Below are 19,996 nucleotides of genomic sequence, written 5' to 3'. Positions count from 1 at the left end.
TAATGCGGTTTAAAGAACACTCCTTGGTAATAATATTTCGGAAAAACCTTAAAATAAGATTCCTTCAGAGAACGGAAAAAAAAAAAAAAAAAATCAATGTTTACGCCCAACGTGGGGCTCGAACCCACGACCCTGGGATTAAGAGTCCCATGCTCTACCGACTGAGCTAGCCGGGCGTCTGTGGAATGGGGCTGTTTTTCTATCCTTTGATGATTGTTCAGCTATATCAGGTTTCAACATTTTATCGTACTTAAATAATTTCTATAGCGTGTATATCCCTAAATCACTGAAAACATGCAAAATTTTATCATTACAAAGTCACTGAATCTGCTCTGAAGTGTTTTAAAATACTGCCTAATTTGTTATCTTTAGAAAACACGAATGAAGGCTAGCCACCTTCTATCAAATGGCATACTGGATTCCTACAATTTAGGGAGCAGATTAAAGAACATACAACCTAAGAGGTTAGCTACACTGAAGAATAGCAGAAGTTAGCTATTTTTCCTTTAATATAATTTAGTCAAGGAACGTTAAATTGAGGAAGGGGATTCTAGTTCGATGAAAATAATGCCTCTCTAATCTACAGCCATACCACCCTGATCGTGCCTGGTCTCGTCTGATCTCCTAGGTTAGTACTTGGATGGGAGACCACCTAGGTATACCAGGTGCTGTAGCCGTTAAAAAATAAATAATAATAATAATAAGGCCTCTTTCGGGTAACTGCCTGATATTTAAGAGATTGGACCCTCAGGGTAATTACCATCCAGCTCAAATGACAGAACCTGGGAGGAAAGGATTATAGACTCTTATGGTAAAGAATGTTAATTCTAAGAGGAAAAAAGAAAAACTGATTTTGATCAAATTATGACTAGCTGAGACAACTATTTCCCAAACTAAAGGAGCCTAGAGACATGACAATTTTGGATATTCTTTTGCTGCAACGGGTATTATTGAGAGAATTGCCAAAATCTAAAAAAAAGCCTGTATATTTAAAAACAGTATGTTAATTTTCTGATTTCCATAATTATACAGTCAATACATAAAATGTTTCGAGGGAAACATACGCCTTAGTATTTAGCAGTTTAAGAAAATGCTAATAACAGTATAATCAGATTAAGTCCAAAGCACTACAAAATCTGGTCCCACGTCCACATCTCTAATTTCACTTCCTCTCACTCTCCTCTGCTCAATCACCATGACAGGCTACACTGAGCTTACGTTCCTATAATATTCCAAGTTCATATTCCGATAATGATCCAAAAAGTTCGGTTTAAATATCACCCATGCAGAAAGTCTAAGCACCTAAGCACCAGGCCTAAAATTCAAACCTCTGTTCTCTTCCACCTTATCACAAGGTCCAACTATTTTGCCTATTTACTCTTTGTTGGCTATTTCCTCTCATTGAATGTAAACTCCATGAGGGATGGAGTAATGTCTACTTCACCGTTTTATCACCAGTGTTTAGCAGAGTACTTGGGTCATATTAGAGCTCAATATATATCTTTAATTAGTCTAATCCTTAATTCTACGAAATAGTTATATTCTTTAAAAAAGTACTGCTTCTGTAAAATTCCTGAGGTCAAAGGCGAAACTCTTTGAGTGCAACTTCCTTCCTTGTAAGTATAGGTGGGTGAAGGAAATGGCCTTAAAATACTGGGTCAGAACCTGACTGCCAAGTGTGGAGGGAGACCTCTCCTTCACCGCTTTCTCTGGTCTTGGTAAGAACATCCTTGCGCTTTGCTCTAAGAAAGAATAATGTAGCAAAATAAACAGATAATATTAAAGGTAAATCATTCCTAGGAAATGGAACGGAACAGGTCCTCAGACAATATAGCTCAAAACAGCTCAGCAACACTGAGTGCCGAAACCGAAGAGGTGAAACTCCCTTCCTTTTCCCAAACTCCACCTCCACTGTATCTGCCTATGAGCGTCGCCCGCCACGTTCCTCTCCTCCTTCTCCCACAATCCTCTGTTCACCGGGCTAAAGACTGGGAAACGAGCTACAGAGAAGGCTATTGGTTGAAAGAGCAGCCAATGAGAGAGCCTATTACTAGTTTGCGTGCTGTGGTGTAGGGGGTGCGCTTAAGGCCCTGAAGCGCTACGCGTTCTGCTGGTTTTATCAGCATGAGCTCAATCGGTACCGGGGTGAGTTCTTGTTTTTCCGTGCGATAGTCTAGTGTAAAGATTAGCGTTGAAGGGAAGTCGGACTAACCGCTTGGGGTATATCAGTTCTGGGTGCGCTGGGACTGCCTTCGGCCAAGTGGGCCGCTTCTAGTTGTCTGGCGAACGGCCGTCTTTCCTACGCTAATTTTTAGGCCTGAGTCTGCGGTGACGGTGACCTGAAGCTTTTAAGCTCTGGTGTAGCGGGCTTGGCGGCGCAGCGGTAATATTTGGAGCAGCTTTGGATTGCTGAGTCACTTTCTTCAGCATCTTAGGGAAACCGAAAGTAGAAACTTGTGGGGTCTGAAAGTCTATAAAGGGTTTGGGTGTCAGTCCCTCCTGAGAACCACTGAGGCAAGGCGTGTTGAGGTTCCAAGGTTTGAGACGCTGCTCTCCGTGGACAGCCTTTGCAGTTCCTAGGGTGCTGCTGACTCACTAGGCCTTCTCTATCGTCCCTTCGAGTGTAGTGATCCACAGTGTAGTGATCCTGGAAACCCTGTCGGGACAATAAAAAAAAATTATCTGATAAGCGAAATCTGAAAAATCCTTTCGTTTTTCCTTTGTCTCAGCTTTTCCTGTACAAATTCTTAATAGCACATTACCGTAAACATTGAAATGGTTAGCTAGAGACATAACCACTTCTGACTATGAACAGACAAGACTGTTGAGGATTTTGAAGTTGGACTTGTTAACTTGTTCGGTTTACTACCTTTGTTAAATGTACTGCATGTAAACAATCTTTTGCTTACTCCCCGTATGTATTTCTCCACATAGAAAATATAATTTTGTTTAGAAATAGTTATTGGTTGTTTGCACTAGAAGCATTGAATAATCGGTTTCTTGGCTCATCTATAGCAACAATTCACAAGATTTGATACTCAGCTTTAAACCCAAATACTAGTTTCTCGAGTTTGATAATAGGCAGCTTATGTTTGGAATGGTTTAATCCATTCGGTTATGAGATGCTAAGGTTATGTCATACTTTTTTAGTATTAGTAATTGCTTAATAATGCATGTTGTAGCAAATTGACTTTGCAACTACATTAAGAACACCTTCAATTGATAGTATTTCATTCTACAAACGTTTTAAAAATACTCGATGCTATAACCATGTGAGATATTTTGGTATTACAGTGGTAGAATTAAGGATCTCTGTTTAACAGATCAGGAAACTGAAACTAAGGAAGCACTATGGTTGAAGGCTTATCTCCTATTTTCATTTCTTCCAAGAACTGCTGTTATAAAGACTTGTCTACTTGACATTTTTCTCCACTTGATGAATAGGCATTTTAAACTACATGCCCTAAATAGAGCTCTGAGTTTTCTCCTTCCCTTGCCATTTTGCATTTCTTATAATCTTTAATTTTCAGTGAATGGTCCAGTTCTAGTTGCTCAAATGAAAAAAATCTATGATTTCTGATGTGTAAGCCATTTAGAAAAAAAATATTCTAAGATTATTACTGCCAAAGATACATTATTTTAGGCTTACTGTTGCCTTTTTTCTCCTAGTATGACCTGTCAGCTTCCACATTCTCTCCTGATGGAAGAGTTTTTCAAGTTGAGTATGCGATGAAAGCTGTGGAAAATAGTAGGTAAGAAACATTATTTTACTTGAAATTGGCTTGTTTTAACCAGTTATTAAATAGCTCCTTTTCTTTATTTTTGGTAATTAGCCTTTGTTATGTTACTTTGCTGTAAAATAATATGTGACCTAAAATTTCAATTTATTAGTCATTTCTGTATCTCTTTTTAGGCCACATGTTTTCATTAGCCTCAGTCCTATATTTCCAGTTGATTCCAGGATTATCTACTTGGCCATTTTACATGGTCAAATATAGTGCATAAAACCAAATCCATTATCATTTTGCTAGCCCATTTCCCTTTTTCAAATTCTTGGGTTATATCATTGTTTTCCTTGGCCGTATATTGATTGTCTTAAGAGTCTAGCATATAAACTAATAGTTAGAAAACATTTAACCATTTAATTAAATAATTTGATTTCTTCCTGTATCGAAAGATGATAAATTCTTTTAAAGAAAAATTTAATCTTAGGAATTTAAGTCAAATATTTTTGAATCTCTGTTAAGTATAGGAACTACCTAAACAATTAATGACATATGTTAATACTTAAAAGCACTTTATTAAAATATGTATATCATGATCATAATTTTATAAAAGTATACCCCAGAAGGTAATATGCAAAAGTTTAAATTATAATCTTCCCCTTTAGCCTCATTGAGGAGTCAGAATATGAAAGGAAAGTTGTACAATGTAACTATAAGGGCTAGATTGTTTAGAATAAAAATGTACATAAAATTTTGGTGTCAGGATCCTTTTAGTGAGGACCTCAAAGAGCATTTTTTATGTAGGCCCTAGGTTCTACCAACATTTACCATGACCCTAGAGAGCTCTTATTTATGCAGGTTATTGGTTCTGTCAATATTTAACCATGTTAGATTTTAAAACAAAATAATTCATTAAGAGTAATAATAAACACAACTGCATATTTACATTAATAATTTAACATTAAAAATGTTTAACATTGAAAATTTTTTAATGAAAAATAACTTTTCTAAAATCTAAAAAAAAGTAGTGAGAAGAATGGTGTTGTAAATCTCAGTAGTTAATTGAAGCTTGATAGAAGACAGATTCTCATGTCTGCTTCTGCTTTAATATGCTATTACTTTTACTAAAGCACGTGAAGCAAATCAGGCTTCATACAGATATGTAGTTGGAAAAATGAGTACTTTAATAGCCTTTTTGGATAATTATAGATGTTGTTCTATGATTACACACCAAAACTAGACAAATGGTAATTTCTTAAAAGTTAGTTGCAATGTGGTATCTAAAAACTTAACAATAAACTTTTTCTTCTTTTAAATTAAAATCTGTTGGGCTGTCTTGCACTTTAGATGTTTTACCTATGCATGATTTGCAATATTATGAATTGGTCATTTGGAAATTGTTGGTTCACTGAGTTAGAACAAATCTTCCAAATCTGACATGCTTAGTTATAAACTGTCAGAAATATCACACTTGTTAATATTACCATCACTATGATCATAAAAGTTTGTAAGTATTAGGAAACAGACAAGCTCACATGGGTGAATATATTTTCTAAAATTCCAATTTATGCTTGAAAACATGAATTTTATCACTGGCAACAAAATACTGTCAGTTGTTTTCCTTGAAGTGACAATTTCACTTGTTCATTTTAGAAAAAAAAGAAAAAGTCTGCCAAATACTGAAGTTTAAATAACCAGTTTTACCAGTGCTTGTTCCTTTAGGCTACCATCATATGTCGTTTTACAGCAGAAGTTGTTTGAGTACCTTCCACTTCAGTATGATAATAAAAAGATAAGAACTTAAGGGTTGTCATCTAATAAAATTAATTACTGCTTTATCACGGATATTCTTAAACTAAAAGTGGCTATTTTTGAACTGTGAGAGCCTAGCAGTGAAAAATGTAATTAATAGTTTACTGCTACCATTTATTGTTACTGTATTGATTTGTGTTAAAGTGTCAGCAGTTTTACTCAGTGCTACTGTGCCATCAATGCAAACGACTACACAGTGGGAAAGGCAAATGATGTCTTTGTATTTTTATGAAAATAATTTTGACCTCATAGACCCCTTGAAAGGATCTCATGGATTCTCAGGGGTTTCACAGACTACACTTTGAGGACTTTTAGTTCAGAATAAAGAACATTTTAGATTTTGAACAATGAGGAAGATGATGACTTGGGATAATCAGGAAAGACTACCTGAGGCTATAGAGTTTAAGTTCAAATGAATTTGCAAGAGTTTGTAGTAATTTATTTAAATATGCAGTGGTGAGGAGGAAGTGTATTCTAGCACCCGTGATAACCTCAATAAAGTCATAAAAGCAAAAACGAATGTAGGTGTTTGAGGGATGACAGTGAGGTTGAATTCAGTAGAACACAGGATTTATAATAGGAAATAAGCTAGATGGACTTGGCAGATTCTCAGGATTTTTGAAAGGTGGGCCAAGAAATTTAAACTTAAAAGGAGAGCCATTGAAGATACCTGAAGAATGGGGAAATTCTTTGCAAAATGTATATGTCGCTCCTCACTTTCTAGTTGTTTCTGATCAGAATTCCCTTTATTAAAAGAATTAGAAAAACAAAGTAATTAATTATTTTCATCTTGAAATGGCAATGTATTTTCTCCATATTTTACTTAAGAGGTTACTTTAAGATTTGTTTTAAATTTGTACATAGCATATATTTTATTATATATACTTACTTATTATAAGCAATACATGGATGTTGCAGAAAAAGCAAACGAACAAAAGAAAGAAAAAGAATTATAATCTCTCCACCCAGATTAGTCACTGCTAACTTTTTAGTTTGGGTATAGCCTTTTTTTCTGTGCATATTGTGAACCATTTTTAATGGACAATAGTTTAGTCAACATTTGTTAAAATACAGCTATCATATGGCAGGCACTGTGCCATTTTGCACATATTTTGTTGGCATCTTTTTTTCACTTACGTATTAAATCTTTTTATGTGATAATATGGTAGATATTTTTTGTTGGTCATACGTTCATTTACATGGATCTAATTTACCAGACTTTAGGATGTTTCCCCTTTCTAGTTTTCAAATGTATTTGTTTAAAAATACTTGACATGCTTTAAAAAAGTAAGTGCTACCTATTTTTGTCTTTTTAAAACTTGTTTATAAAGTTTATTTTCATTTAAAAAATTTATCTTCTTTTTGTTTCAGTACAGCTATTGGAATCAGATGTAAAGACGGTGTTGTCTTTGGGGTAGAAAAATTAGTCCTTTCTAAACTTTATGAAGAAGGTTCCAACAAACGACTTTTTAATGTTGATCGGCATGTTGGAATGGTAAGGTTACATTTAAAAATGTTTTTTTTTGCCTTGTCTAATTTCTTGTGGTGTAATTAATTGGTATATATTAAAATGTGATTATAAGAACCCATTTATTACTTTAGCATTGAGGCAGAAACATATCAGAGAGCAGCCATAGAAGTAATGACAGCATTACTGGTTTGTGAACAGTTTACAATTGAAAAGAAAGGTAGCATTCTCATAACCTGATTGGAGATAGTTATGAAAACCAAGTTGCCTTAAGAAAAGGAAGAGGGCAGAGGGGTGCGTATATAGGAAAGAAGTCTTGGCAGCACACATTACCAGTGAAGGCAAATGCTTGAGACCGAAGTATCTTTAGCTTTTTGTATCCCTTGTGGGGATCACTGTCATACTGAAGATATTAAAAGAAGATACCTTTATAATAAGGTGGAGCACCAGGAAAGATGGTTAATGAAAAGGAAAATGAACTTATACATTTTAATAGCTTCATAGGCACCACTGTATTTATTTCATGCGGCTGGTATCTTGAATGACTGCTTTGCACAATTACACGCCACCATTACATTACTGGTGTACACTGAAGTTATCCTATATGGATGTCAGACTTCGGTAAGAACATCAATCTAAAGAGGAAGTGATTGTAACCCTGCTTACTGAAAAGCATAGGAAAAAGAGAAAACCGTGTGCAATGTACTATGCTGGAGGTTCTTTACATAGTGTTGGTTAATCTTGACAACCCAGTGGAATTAATATTAATCCCATTTTTACAAATGAGAAAACAGACACACAGCTGGTAAAGATACAAATTGGGATTCAAACTTGGATTTGAATGGCCTACATGTTAATGCAGAACCCATTCTGAGATCTTATAGGACCCAGTCATTCTTTGGTTAGCTTTGGTGTTTCTATTACACACAAATACAAAAAAGGACTGGTAAAATATAACCAGGAAACTGCAAAGCTACAGATGAAGATTTTCTTTTGCTTTTTCAGTGATTATTTTTTCTGAACATATTTTCTCTCCTGAACAAATTTATTATTGCCAGTGAAACTGATATGTTTTGATGAAACTTGCCAGACTGTAACCTAGCTGATAGGAGGTGAACTAGAGAATTATGCATTTTTTCAGCTAGTAAAAACACTTTAGGTAGGTGTATTTTGAAAAAAAATATGAGCTTATAGGCACTTTAGTGATAGAAAAATTGTCCTAAAATACTCAGATTTGTCTCATTTATTATTTAAAGTCAGGAAACTGGATGGCATTCCTTATAACCAGAAATTGGCAAAACATTACACATTGAAGAGGGTTGGAAACAATTAAGGATTAATGTTTTGTTTCCACAATTGTCATCTTCAAGTGATTTGAGAATTCCTGGACTTCACAATAAACTTTCTCCAAGCAATAGAAGATTTAAATGGTGAAATTGTTCTAGTTTCCTCACCTGTTAAACTAGAGTGGTAACAGTGCCTACCTCATAGAGTTGTTGCAAGGTTAAGAATTATGTAAAATGCTTAGCATGTAATTAATGAGTGTATAGTATGTGTTAGGAATTTCATCATTGTTACTCTTAGTTGGTAGCAGTAGGAAAAAAGGCTATTAAAAATTCTGATATCACTTTTAAAATTTTGCAAATCTCTTAAGCAAGTGGTTCCCAGGCTTTCTTGGTTCCTAGTACCTGTTTCAGTAATTCTTTTTTATTGCTTCCTTGGGCCAAAAGAAATACCCAGTGGTTCTATTTGTTATTTATTTAGGTCCAAACAACTTAGTGTCTATGTCCTAAAAACTTAGTAGCTGTAATAAAAATAAAAAAAAAAAATACACAGAGTGAAAACAAAGTATTTTTATTTTTAAATAACCACAGTTATTAATTTGCCCTGCATAACTTCTTAAACTTTGGAATCAGATTATATGCCGCCCCTTTCATTTTCTTCTCTACATTGATTTTTGCTTAGTATTTATTTTTTATAACAGGAACCCAGCTTTTCAGTGATGTCTTGGTATTGAAAGGAATGTAGAACGATTTAATATAGAAACTGAACTGCATCGACAAGAGTTTCCCCCAAATGTTATGCCCCACAACTTTGAGTTCACTACAATGTCCTAGGATATCTCAGTATGTAGTTTGGTAAGTGCAGTTCTAAGCCTTCAATCTTGAAAGATACGTGGTTTGTCATTGCAATTTATTAGTCAGTAGGCTGAAAGAGATTTGAGGTTACACCATTTAGACCAAAACTTTAAATAACTTTTGAACACAGAACTGCTTTAAATAAAGATCAGTGCTTACCAAGACCAACAGTTTTATTCTTTTTTGTTGTTTTATTCTTTATAATAAAGTGGTAAGTGGAGAGATGTGGAGAATTAATTATATAAATATCTCTTCTGAATGTGATCATTGGACAAAGCAATGAAGTCACAGTTGGTAAATTTCAAAATTGTAATCCCATACCTAAGCATTAAAATCTGAGAATGCCTTATAAAATTAAGCCCCCCCGCCCCCCAAAACACCTTATTGCTAATGGTGGTGCTTGTCAAAAAATATTAAGCCTACAGTAATTACATACATTCCTTGATTTACAATAGGTATATCATTAAGTTGGTACTTATTTTCTTTCAGGCAGTAGCAGGTTTGCTGGCAGATGCTCGTTCTTTAGCTGACATTGCAAGAGAAGAAGCTTCCAACTTCAGATCTAACTTTGGCTATAACATTCCACTAAAAGTAAGTTGACAACATGTTGAGGAGCCTTTTGAACAGTAATAGAATTTTGTTAATAAGCTATTCTGTTTTCCTCTCCCCCCTCCCCATAGCATCTTGCAGACAGAGTGGCCATGTATGTACATGCATATACACTCTACAGTGCTGTTAGACCTTTTGGCTGCAGGTATGAAATTTTTGAGATATTCAGTGAAATGTTACTATAAGTATGTTTTCTCTAGCATTGTAGCCTTTTATACACTTAAAAATATGAATTATTACTAAGAAGTATTAGAGAAATGATTAAATAAAACTGTACATAAAAACTTTGAATTGTGAAAAACATACAGATTTAAACTGATGATAAAACATAGAACTCATAGTAATAATTTTAATCTGATTATGATAAATTCTCTGGAGGACGGTGGTCTGGTCTAAAGGTATAAATTTCCAGTTATAAGATAAATAAGTAGTTAGGGATGTAATGTACAACATGACAAGTATAGTTAACACTGCTGTATGATAACACTACTTTATGATAAAGTTAAGAGAGTAGATACTAAGAGTTTCCATCACAGGAGACATTTTTTTTTTTTAATTGTATTTATATGAGATGATGGGTGTTAACTAAAATTACTGTGTTAAACATTTTACAATATATATAAATCAAACCCTCATGTTGTACATGTAAAACTTATACAAATATATGTCAATTATTTCTTAGTAAAACTGGGAAAAAAAAATTCTCTGGTGTTAGACCCTGACATTCTCAGGAAACTACAGACTGGTAATTCTTGTTTTCATTTTTAGGTAGCCAACTATACTGACACCTCAGTTTTCTTATTAATTTCCATCTGTATACTTTTAGCATACTTTTAGCTCTTAAATGGTAGTTTTTCAGTAATGAATCCATACAAAATTACATTTCAAGTTCCTGTTAGTTTTTTATTGTTAAGGTGAAATGTTGGTATTTTTATTTTTGGAGAAAACCTGGATTCAGTTGCATCAAGACCTGGAAACATGTAAACATTCAAATATGGCTTCTCAGAAGAGTTCTGTCCTGACTATAGATTTTCCTTAAATAAAAAGATATGTCTAGTTTATAACGTTAAAAAAATCAGTCATGTTTAGTCATAATAAAACATTTATTTTTTATTAACATCTGAGTGCATGCCTCTGTTAAAGATTGTAGGAAGTTTATTAGCTGTAGTTCTACCTTTTAGTTGCTTATACTCATCATTTAAATTACTAAAGACAGATTAGCGAAAAACTGAGTTTTATTCTGCTGGCAATAGGTTAGACATGTGGATATTTTTTATATCAGTTCTTAAGTCTCACTTAAATTACATTATGAAACACTTTCAGACTTCAGAGAATACCTTTCTTTTTAACATATCAGCTGAGCTCTGAATTCATCAGTTCTGTTTTTAAAGGAGAATAGTGGAGAGAAAACTTTTTCATAAACATTTATTGAGCATACACTATGAGTCAATCATAGATGGGGGGCACAAAGATGAGTAATTTTAGAGGTGATATAATAAAGGCATGTTTGTACTGAGTATAGTGGGGCATTTTTTAGGGAACTGCCTCTCCGGAGAGTTGGCAAGGAAAGTATGTGTGAGGTGTAGGGGAACTGATGAGGGTATTTAAAGCAAGGGGACTGGAATGAAACTACATGGGCATTTCAGGTAATGCAACGGTAGTCAAGTATACTTGGTGTATAGACTATAAGGTTTATGTGATATCAAAGATGTGGGAAGGGGCCAGATCATACAGAAGTCTGCGCCATACTAAGGAAACGCTGAAGGATGTTAAAATGATGATAGTTATATATTCTGAAAATTCCATGGCCAAGTGAAAGATGAAAGAGAATGACAGTAAGGGTGGGAACTGGACAGTGGCTGTTATGGTATTTTGTACATGAAATGATATATAAGATAGGGCTGATTTCTACTTCTAAGGGAAAGAAAATGTCAGTTTCAGAAAAAATCAGTAGTTCATATGATTATTTAATAGACTTTTTAATTTGTTGAGCATATAAAAATGCATTGAAACAATCTGTTTTATTATAGGAAAAAAACTAGAGGAATATGAGGAATAATAGCCAAAAAAGAATGATGGGTGGAACAAGAGTTTGAGGTAGATTCAGTGTACTGACATCAGGAATTTTGTCATCTTGGCTTAGTCTGTGCCTTTACTTATTGGGCCCTCTCATTAGTTTTCCATCTATCATTATTCCTTTGCCTACAGTGTTATCCTCCCAGGAAAGTTTCATCAGAAAGTTTAATGCTAAATGAACAAAGCCACATGCATTTTGAATGATTTAAAGAATGTACTAGTTTTTGTTGAAACTACCTTTAAAAATGTTGAATGAGTTATATGTATATTAGTGGTTTATTACAGAAAGTGTAATTGCATTTTTATTACTGTTTTAAAAATACTTTTATGGTATTAAGAACTGTGATTTAAACTTTACTTTTATGCAGTTTCATGTTAGGATCTTACAGTGTGAATGACGGTGCACAACTCTACATGATTGACCCATCAGGTGTTTCATATGTGAGTAATTTTGAATCATATGAAATTCTATTTCTAGTTTAATGATACCTTACTAGCACTTAAATCATATATTGGATTATATGAAGGTTCTTTGAAAGTCATTCAAGGAAAGCAACTTTTTGTTTATCATTAATAACAATAACCTGTGGATATGAGGCAGAGGAAAAATTAGTGGCTGTCATTATGCTGTTTATTGAAACCGCACAGTGAACATAACATTTGTGAATACGTGGTATTTTCTTTATTACTATATTAGCAATGTCTTAAAACTGGATATCTTTCTTTTTAAAAAGGATTTTATTTTTTCAGGTGAGGCAACTCTTGGTTGACTTCACAGATGGTAGGGACCTTGTCAGCTTACAATACCTTATTTTTTAAACTTTTTACACCTACAGCACCTGGTCTTCCTAGGTGATCTCCCATCTAAGTACTAACCAGGCCCGACCCTGCTTAGCTTCCGAGATTAGACGGGATCGGGCCTGTTCAGGGTTCTTTTTAAAAATGATTTTAAATGGGATTTCTTGGGCTTTTTCTAATTACCTTTTCTTACTTATCTTGTGAGATTTTTATGGTTTTTACTAATTAAAAAAATGAAGGCTTTACATTTTGTCATGTACAAGTATAAATGGGCATCCTTAATTTAAAAAATAACCTTTATAATATAAATAATGATGGTTTAATAGTATAAAACTCATAGGAATATTTCTCAGAAATAACTTCATTTTCATTGTTACAATGCTAAAAAGTTTTTCCATTCTTACCCTCAAAAATGTCTGTAGTTCATGAAGCATATTTGTTTTTCTTTGGATATATCCAGATTATTTTAGAATTAAGTTTGGTATTTTAATTTTTTTGAGCCCCTTTCTGTTCATTAAAATGTGTTTGACTGTATTTCTCCATAGTGGATTTTGAAAGTCATTTAACATCCTTTCATTAACCTTTAAATAGAAATAGTCATTAATGTTTTATGATAGTATGTTAATTGAATAATAAGTATTTTTGGTGTATTCTTTTTAAATAGGGTTATTGGGGCTGTGCTATCGGCAAAGCCAGGCAAGCTGCAAAGACAGAAATAGAAAAGCTTCAGGTAATATATACTTAATGCTTGAATTTCTGCTATAACGTTATCTTCATGTAGTGAAGTTTTATCACCACAAATTAAACTTTTTTATTCCAAGGATACAGTGTCGTTCATTGTTTCCAGCGGAGCTTACTATAGTTGTTAAGTGGTTGAATAGGAAAGGTGGTAACATATTACCTACATAGTTGTGTCATGGATCCCTTTGATTTTGATGGCAGCCTATTATATAAAAGTCTTTACTCCAGAAAAGTACAAGTTACCATGTAATTTCACAGAATCCTTGCAGCCCATTCACGGAGCCTTGTGAGCCTTAGGTTGAGAATTTGGGTGTTTTATATCATTTCTTCCTTCTCTGGAACATAGCTTTGGTCTGTAGAAGTCTTACATGAAGAGTCTGACTACTCCATTGCTTCTCTTTCTTTGTTCCTACCTATATGAAGTCATGAAAGAAACCCTGTCCTGTTCCAATTACCTACTTTTTCTTTGCCTCAAAGCCAGAAATTCAGCTATTAGTGTAAAAAAGTTTTTTTTAAAAGTTTACTGGTTTTCTTTTTGTCCAAATTGATCAACTTAATTTTCAGAGTTATCTACGAACTCCTTATTGCTTATCAGAAACTTTCCTAAAAGGTAGGCATATGATTTATTGGTATTTTGGTACATTACAGTGAGAAAAAAATTCACATAATTTATGCTGTACTGGAACTATGCTCAGCTGCTCATTCAGCTTATTAAGGCCGGGCTCTATAACTCATCTTTTTAAGTGCTTGGAATTTAATGCCAAGTTCTAGAGCTTTAAAGCTAATACATATTTTTTGTTTTAATAAAATTGACAAAAGGACCTAAGATATATCCCTTAACCCAGGCACAACCCTAGGTTAAACATACTGGCTCGAATCATAGAATTATGTTGGTTATGAACAGTTCATGGACCTCATGACTTAGATCAGTGTTCTTTCCCCCCACACACACTTCCTGGTGCAGCACTAATTTCCTTCTACTCTTTTCCCTTTTGCTTTCATCTTTCTTTAGTACTATGTAGAAATTTGAAAATAGAGTATTTAGAGCAATCAAGTGTCCTTTTGATTTTCTTAGGTTAAATCCTAGTGAAGAATGGCAATACCAACAAATCCTAGCTAGGAATTAAGAAAGATTACTTCTGTGAGGAATATGTGTACCTAAATAACAAAAACATGCCTTAAATTAGGTCAACAAAGTATGGCACGTCTGGTTTCACACTGAAACAGAATTTTAGTTGGAAGAGACCAAAGATTATATGAACCACAAAGTCTAAAACATTTACTATTTAGCCCTTTAAAGAGTTTGCGAACTACTGCTCTAGCCTGTTTTTCTTCTGACATTGTTTGCCAAAAATCTTTTATGAACTAAAAACTTCATCAACATATGTAAGAATATATTTGCCACTTAAAATGTGCCTTTTCACATTTGCTTGTGTTTGCCTTTGTGAGATAACATTTACTAAATATAAAACTTAACCCATAAGGTCAAAAGTATGAAGATTGGTATTCCTTTCCTTCACTTCACCCCAATTTAACATGAAAAAATATAAACACAGAAAAGATATGAATAGTACAAAAATATCAGCATCTAAATCATATTTTCCAATATTTTATCCATTTGTATGCTTTTTTCTGAACTATTTGAAACAAAAATGGCCAACATCACATTGCATCCTTAAATGCCTTAGCACTTTCATCTGTTAGAATACCATCACCACACCCAAAATATCATCTGGTATTCAGCCCAAAATCAGTGCCTCAGTAATTTCAGCAGTGTCATTTGTAGCTGTTTCTCAAACCATGATATAATTAAGGTTCACACACTGAATTTCTTATATCTCTTCTAATTTGTGTTCCCCACCCCCAGTATTTTTTTTGAAAAGCCCACGCCAATTACTTTTGTAGTTGGTCCCACATACTTGATTTATTTCCTAACAAGACTGGTATTCTTAAATTTAAAATTATGATTTGTTGTTGCTGCTTCCTCATGTGGCTGTACAGGCAGAGCATAAGGATTTTTAAATTAAAAAACACCAAAAATAAAATATTAATGAACCTAGAGGGGTAAAGTAATTGAATTACCTCAAGTCTGGACTGCTTTTTGAATACCCTTCATCTTTCACCATCTTCCATCTTCCCCAACACAGTTAGAATATAAATGGCAGTTTGCTCAAATGTTTTTTTTATCTTGCCATTTATGCTCAGAAACCCATTTGCCTTAATAAAATCTTGTGCTGGTTATTTCTACTACCAATACATATACAAACTGTTGGGTAACAAAGGCTATTTTTTTTATTCTGATTCCCAAATGGAATGCTAATTGCTTCTAATACATTAGAACAGGATTTTGGCTTCCCAATTTTGCCTTGTACTTTTCATTATCGTCCTCAAAATCAAACCAAATCCAACTGTGTTCTAAGAACCCATTCAAATCTTTTTTCAAAGCTTTCCCTAACATTTTGCATTTGTCTTGAAGTTTGTCTTTAATTGAATTCCACTAGGGAAAACTTATCTTATTCATCTCTCTATATCTTGTATATAGTAGGTATTCATGATTTGTTTGTATTTTATTATCCTAAATTGGCAATAAAAAAAAAAATTTCTTCTATAGTCTTTTAAACATGAGAGTCTGCCTCTGAATCAATGGGAACAGTCTGGACTGTAATAAATTTTAATACTTATCACAAAATTAGTGGTACCCAAGGACTGTCCAGAATATTTTGGCATAATAATTTAAAAACATTAAAGTGTGAATCAAGAAACTTAGGTTCTGGTCTTTTGGGATTTCAGGTTATTTTCCTTGGTTTTATATTTGAGACTTACTCAAGAGTGTGGGTTATTGATATAGGTCATGAAAAGAATCTGAAAATAGTTACAAGTGGAAAGTGGTGTTCTTGTGACTCATAACAATGTGTATTTTATTTTTGTAGATGAAAGAAATGACCTGCCGTGATGTTGTTAAAGAAGTTGCAAAAATGTAAGTTGAAATTTTCCTTACCATTGACAAAAATATTTCACTGTGCCTTAATTCTATGAGGCTGTTTTGTTTGAAGATAACTTAGTATATAATTAAAGAAGAGAATATCCATAGCAAGTGACCATTAGTGTGGGCTGGGAAAAAAAATAGCTTTTAACAAAATAAAGTGTTTAGGTGACAGAATTCAAGTCTAGGATACAGTGGACCTCTAAAAGCTTCATTTCATAGTTGCCAACTTCCCAAATCTTAGAAGTCTCAATAATCTTAATTTGATTATTTAAAAAACTTTATTTTTTATTTTACAGCTAATTATTTCTATACATGATCCATGAAGCTGGCTCATATACATAATCTGTTTCTTTAGGCAAGATATGTTAATCATAACAGTTCTTACAAGATGAGAAGAGCAGTATTCAAAACCTTTAAATACAGTTTAAGAAAGCCTGAAGTGGTTCATCTTATAGGTACATAGAGTGGAATGCTATATGAGTTAATAGTAGGCAACAACAAAGCCAGTAAACCTGAGTGTCATTGCTTCAAAATTCATGATTCTTCAAAATTCATTTAGTATTTCAAAAAATCCAATAAAGTGCTGGTTTTGCAGTCATCTTTTCAGATTTGAAAGTAATAAATATAATTCAGAGAATTCATAGCACCTTTGTTTCACATTGGACTGCATGAACATGGTCCGTCTAGTCAGCAAGTTTTGCAAGTGCCTTCAGGTTTTACATCTAATCATACATGCAAGGAAAAAAAGTCCTAGAGAGCTCTATTATATAATAAGTAGTATACTTAATGGTACTCTTAATTTCTTTTAAACTGAATTTTTTTTAAAACAAAATATATACAATCTCAGAGTTTTTAAAGTCTTAATTGTCCACAACTCCTGCTTTTGCCACTCTGTCATCACCACCTTTGTATACCATGAGACCCTTTCCAGTTATGAAGCAGAACCCATTTTACAAATGTCAGTTAATAATAACTTGAGGAACACTAGTATACAGTAGAATTGCTTAAAAAGAAAGTAAATAATTCTCATTGAATTGACAGTAGTCTAACATGATAAACTCAATTTCTTTCACTGAGAAATGCTTCCGGAAATCAGCCTTCACCACACCTTTTATGTTTAGGTGTAACAGTAGACATGAGTTAGTTCCATGTAGAAAAGCCATCCCTTCATCGTTTAATAAATCGAACACTGTGTATATTTTACTTAGTTTCCAAAAATTAAGGCGATTTCTCATATTATCACAGGCTTTAGGAATACCCTCCAAAAGTAAGATGTGTAAGATGGTGGAAAGTATAATAGGAAAGCCTTGCTCTATACTTAATTTTTTGATACTTCAATATGTTGTATGACAGTGCCTACTTGTTTGCTGCAGTTTGGCATGTATCATTTAAAGGCCAGAAGGGCATATAGTTCTTAAAAAAATGTACTAGGGTTTAAAAAGATTCCTGCCAAGAAGTTGCAGATAAATAATAATTGCAAACTAAAAAATTAATTTGTTTTAAAAATAATCAGTTAATGATAGAGAAAACATGATCGCTTTTTCCCATTGAAATCTGTGTTCTTTATGAGGTATCTTTTTGAATTATGCCTCGAAAACAGTGTCTCAAACAAATGGGTTGTAAAAATATATTGAACCATTTGTAGTGTTTAATTTTATATTAATCCTTTTGTGATTTGCCTTTTTCCAGTGTTCATAAACTATGTATAATGTATATAATGTATAATTTTATATTGATACTAGGGATGGATGTTCTAATTTGTGCTGAAGGGGTGCATGAACTACAGTGTTTGTAGATGACCAAATGGTTGTTTTAATTTCCTCTTTTCTGTTTTAGAATTTACATAGTACACGATGAAGTTAAGGATAAAGCTTTTGAACTAGAGCTCAGCTGGGTTGGAGAAAGTAAGTTACTTTTGTCCATTTATTTGCTCTGGGAGTCATCTGTACCAAACCTAAATTACTACTGGGTGCCTTTTAATTTTTAAAATAATGTTAGTGACATACACATATAGAAAAGTACACAAATAACAAATGATAAATGATCACAATATGGATGTACTCCTGTAACCACTGCTCTGGTCAACAAGTAGACCAGTCTTGATCACCCCCTAAAGGCCTCCTTGAAATTAGTCCTTACCTTCTCCCCAAAAGTAACCACTATCCTGAATTCTGAATTCTAACATGATAGTTTTGCCTGCTAAAGTTTATGTAAATGGAATTATACAATATGTATTCTTTTGTCCCTGACTTTTTCAACAAATTAATATGTTGCTTTGTATTTTAAATAGTATTTGTTCATTTGCCTTGCTATATAGTGTTCTGTTGTCTAAATATACCACAATTCATCCATCTCCGATTGGGCTTTTTCCTTTTTAAAAAAAAAAAAAAATTAAATGCAACTGTGGACATCATGCATAATTATTATGGTACACCTGTGTAGTGTTTCTGTTGGAAATGTACGTAAGAGTGGAATTGCTGGGTCATGAAATATTCGTATGTTCAACTGCAGTGGGGGTGGCCAAAATGCACCTGACCATGGAACAAAGAAAGCCAGAACCAACCAAGTAATCTTTTCGAAGGAAAGTTCTGCTTAATAATTGACTGAAGTTGTGAATAGTTCATTTAATGTTTTAAGATATTACTGAGAATGCACCAGTTTTTCTTTCTAGCGTGGTAACCATAGCGCTTCAAGGCCAGTTTAATTTTTTTTAAATCATGCTGTATATTAGTGAATACCTGGGATTTATCACAGCATCTAGATAACATAGCATAATTTAGCCTTCGTATCCATAAGAGCTAAATTTGGGCAGATCTAATCTTTTATGTGGAGAAAACATAAAAATGAGTCAAAGCATCTTGTATTACTCAAAGTACAACTTTACAACATTAACATAGATGGACCATACCTGTGAATTGGGTAGATTGCATAATATAGTCCTCGTGTTTAATTCATTTTAAATATATGGCTTAATTTCTAGTAACTAAAGGAAGACATGAAATTGTTCCAAAAGATATAAGGGAAGAAGCTGAAAAATACGCTAAGGTAAGACACCACACGAAAAATCCATGTAAGTAAGTGTTGAATAATAAAGGAACTTGGTTTGATTTCTGTTAAATAAATAGAGTTGAGTTGAACTAAGGATAGAAATTTTCTGGGTTATCCTCAATGGAGATAAAGTTGCCCTGGTTCCAAAACTGTGTGAAAATGGATAGGGATTTTCAGGACATTTAATGCATTCATACTGTGTGTGTGCTCTAAAGAATACAGTCAATTGTTAAAGCAAGGTACATTTAATTATCATTTTCTTTACTTGGGTACCTTATTATAAACCACTGTTCATTAAGCGGTTAGATTCAGGTTGTTGTAATATTAAAAATTTGATTTTAAACACTGTTTTTCTCTTAACAGGAATCTTTGAAGGAAGAAGATGAATCAGATGATGACAATATGTAACACTTCTGCAGCTGTTTTAAATTTCTATTATAGTTCCCATGTAACTATTTAGCCCTGTGGATTATTACATACCTACTGACCAATTTTCATTAAAATTTTGTCTTGTAATGACTTAAGTTTGGTTACTATCTGCTTGACAAAATTGGTGGAGGTAATTAAGCACATATTTACTCAGCATTAAAATGTT

At 33.4% G+C, this 19,996-nt stretch overlaps 1 protein-coding gene and 1 non-coding gene across 2 annotated transcripts; one reads left to right on the top strand and one right to left on the bottom strand.

Moving 5' to 3' along the window:
- Positions 1-103: 103 nt before the first annotated feature.
- Positions 104-176, bottom strand: TRNAK-CUU. The gene has a single exon. It is a non-coding gene; the product is annotated as a tRNA-Lys (tRNA).
- A 1,810-nt stretch (positions 177-1,986) lies between these two features.
- Positions 1,987-19,925, top strand: PSMA3 (proteasome subunit alpha 3). Its single transcript, XM_006920139.3, has 11 exons — positions 1,987-2,145; positions 3,670-3,752; positions 6,909-7,032; positions 9,633-9,734; positions 9,824-9,897; positions 12,197-12,269; positions 13,291-13,356; positions 16,298-16,344; positions 18,190-18,257; positions 19,334-19,398; positions 19,765-19,925. The coding sequence occupies exons 1-11, from the start codon at positions 2,125-2,127 to the stop codon at positions 19,807-19,809; spliced, it is 768 nt and encodes a 255-aa protein (XP_006920201.1). The 5' UTR covers positions 1,987-2,124; the 3' UTR covers positions 19,810-19,925.
- Positions 19,926-19,996: the final 71 nt, after the last annotated feature.

Source organism: Pteropus alecto, unplaced genomic scaffold (genome assembly GCF_000325575.1).
Source record: "Pteropus alecto unplaced genomic scaffold, ASM32557v1 scaffold86, whole genome shotgun sequence".
NCBI lineage: Eukaryota > Metazoa > Chordata > Mammalia > Chiroptera > Pteropodidae > Pteropus > Pteropus alecto.
Note: the sequence above shows the minus strand (reverse complement) of the source record. Positions and strands in the feature narration are given on the sequence as shown.

Coding starts and splice junctions, on each gene's coding strand:
- PSMA3 (XM_006920139.3), top strand. CDS start 2,125: ATGAGCTCAATCGGTACCGGG. Junction 2,146..3,669: donor TGAGCTCAATCGGTACCGGG/GTGAGTTCTTGT, acceptor TTTTTCTCCTAG/TATGACCTGTCAGCTTCCAC. Junction 16,345..18,189: donor GTTAAAGAAGTTGCAAAAAT/GTAAGTTGAAAT, acceptor TTTCTGTTTTAG/AATTTACATAGTACACGATG.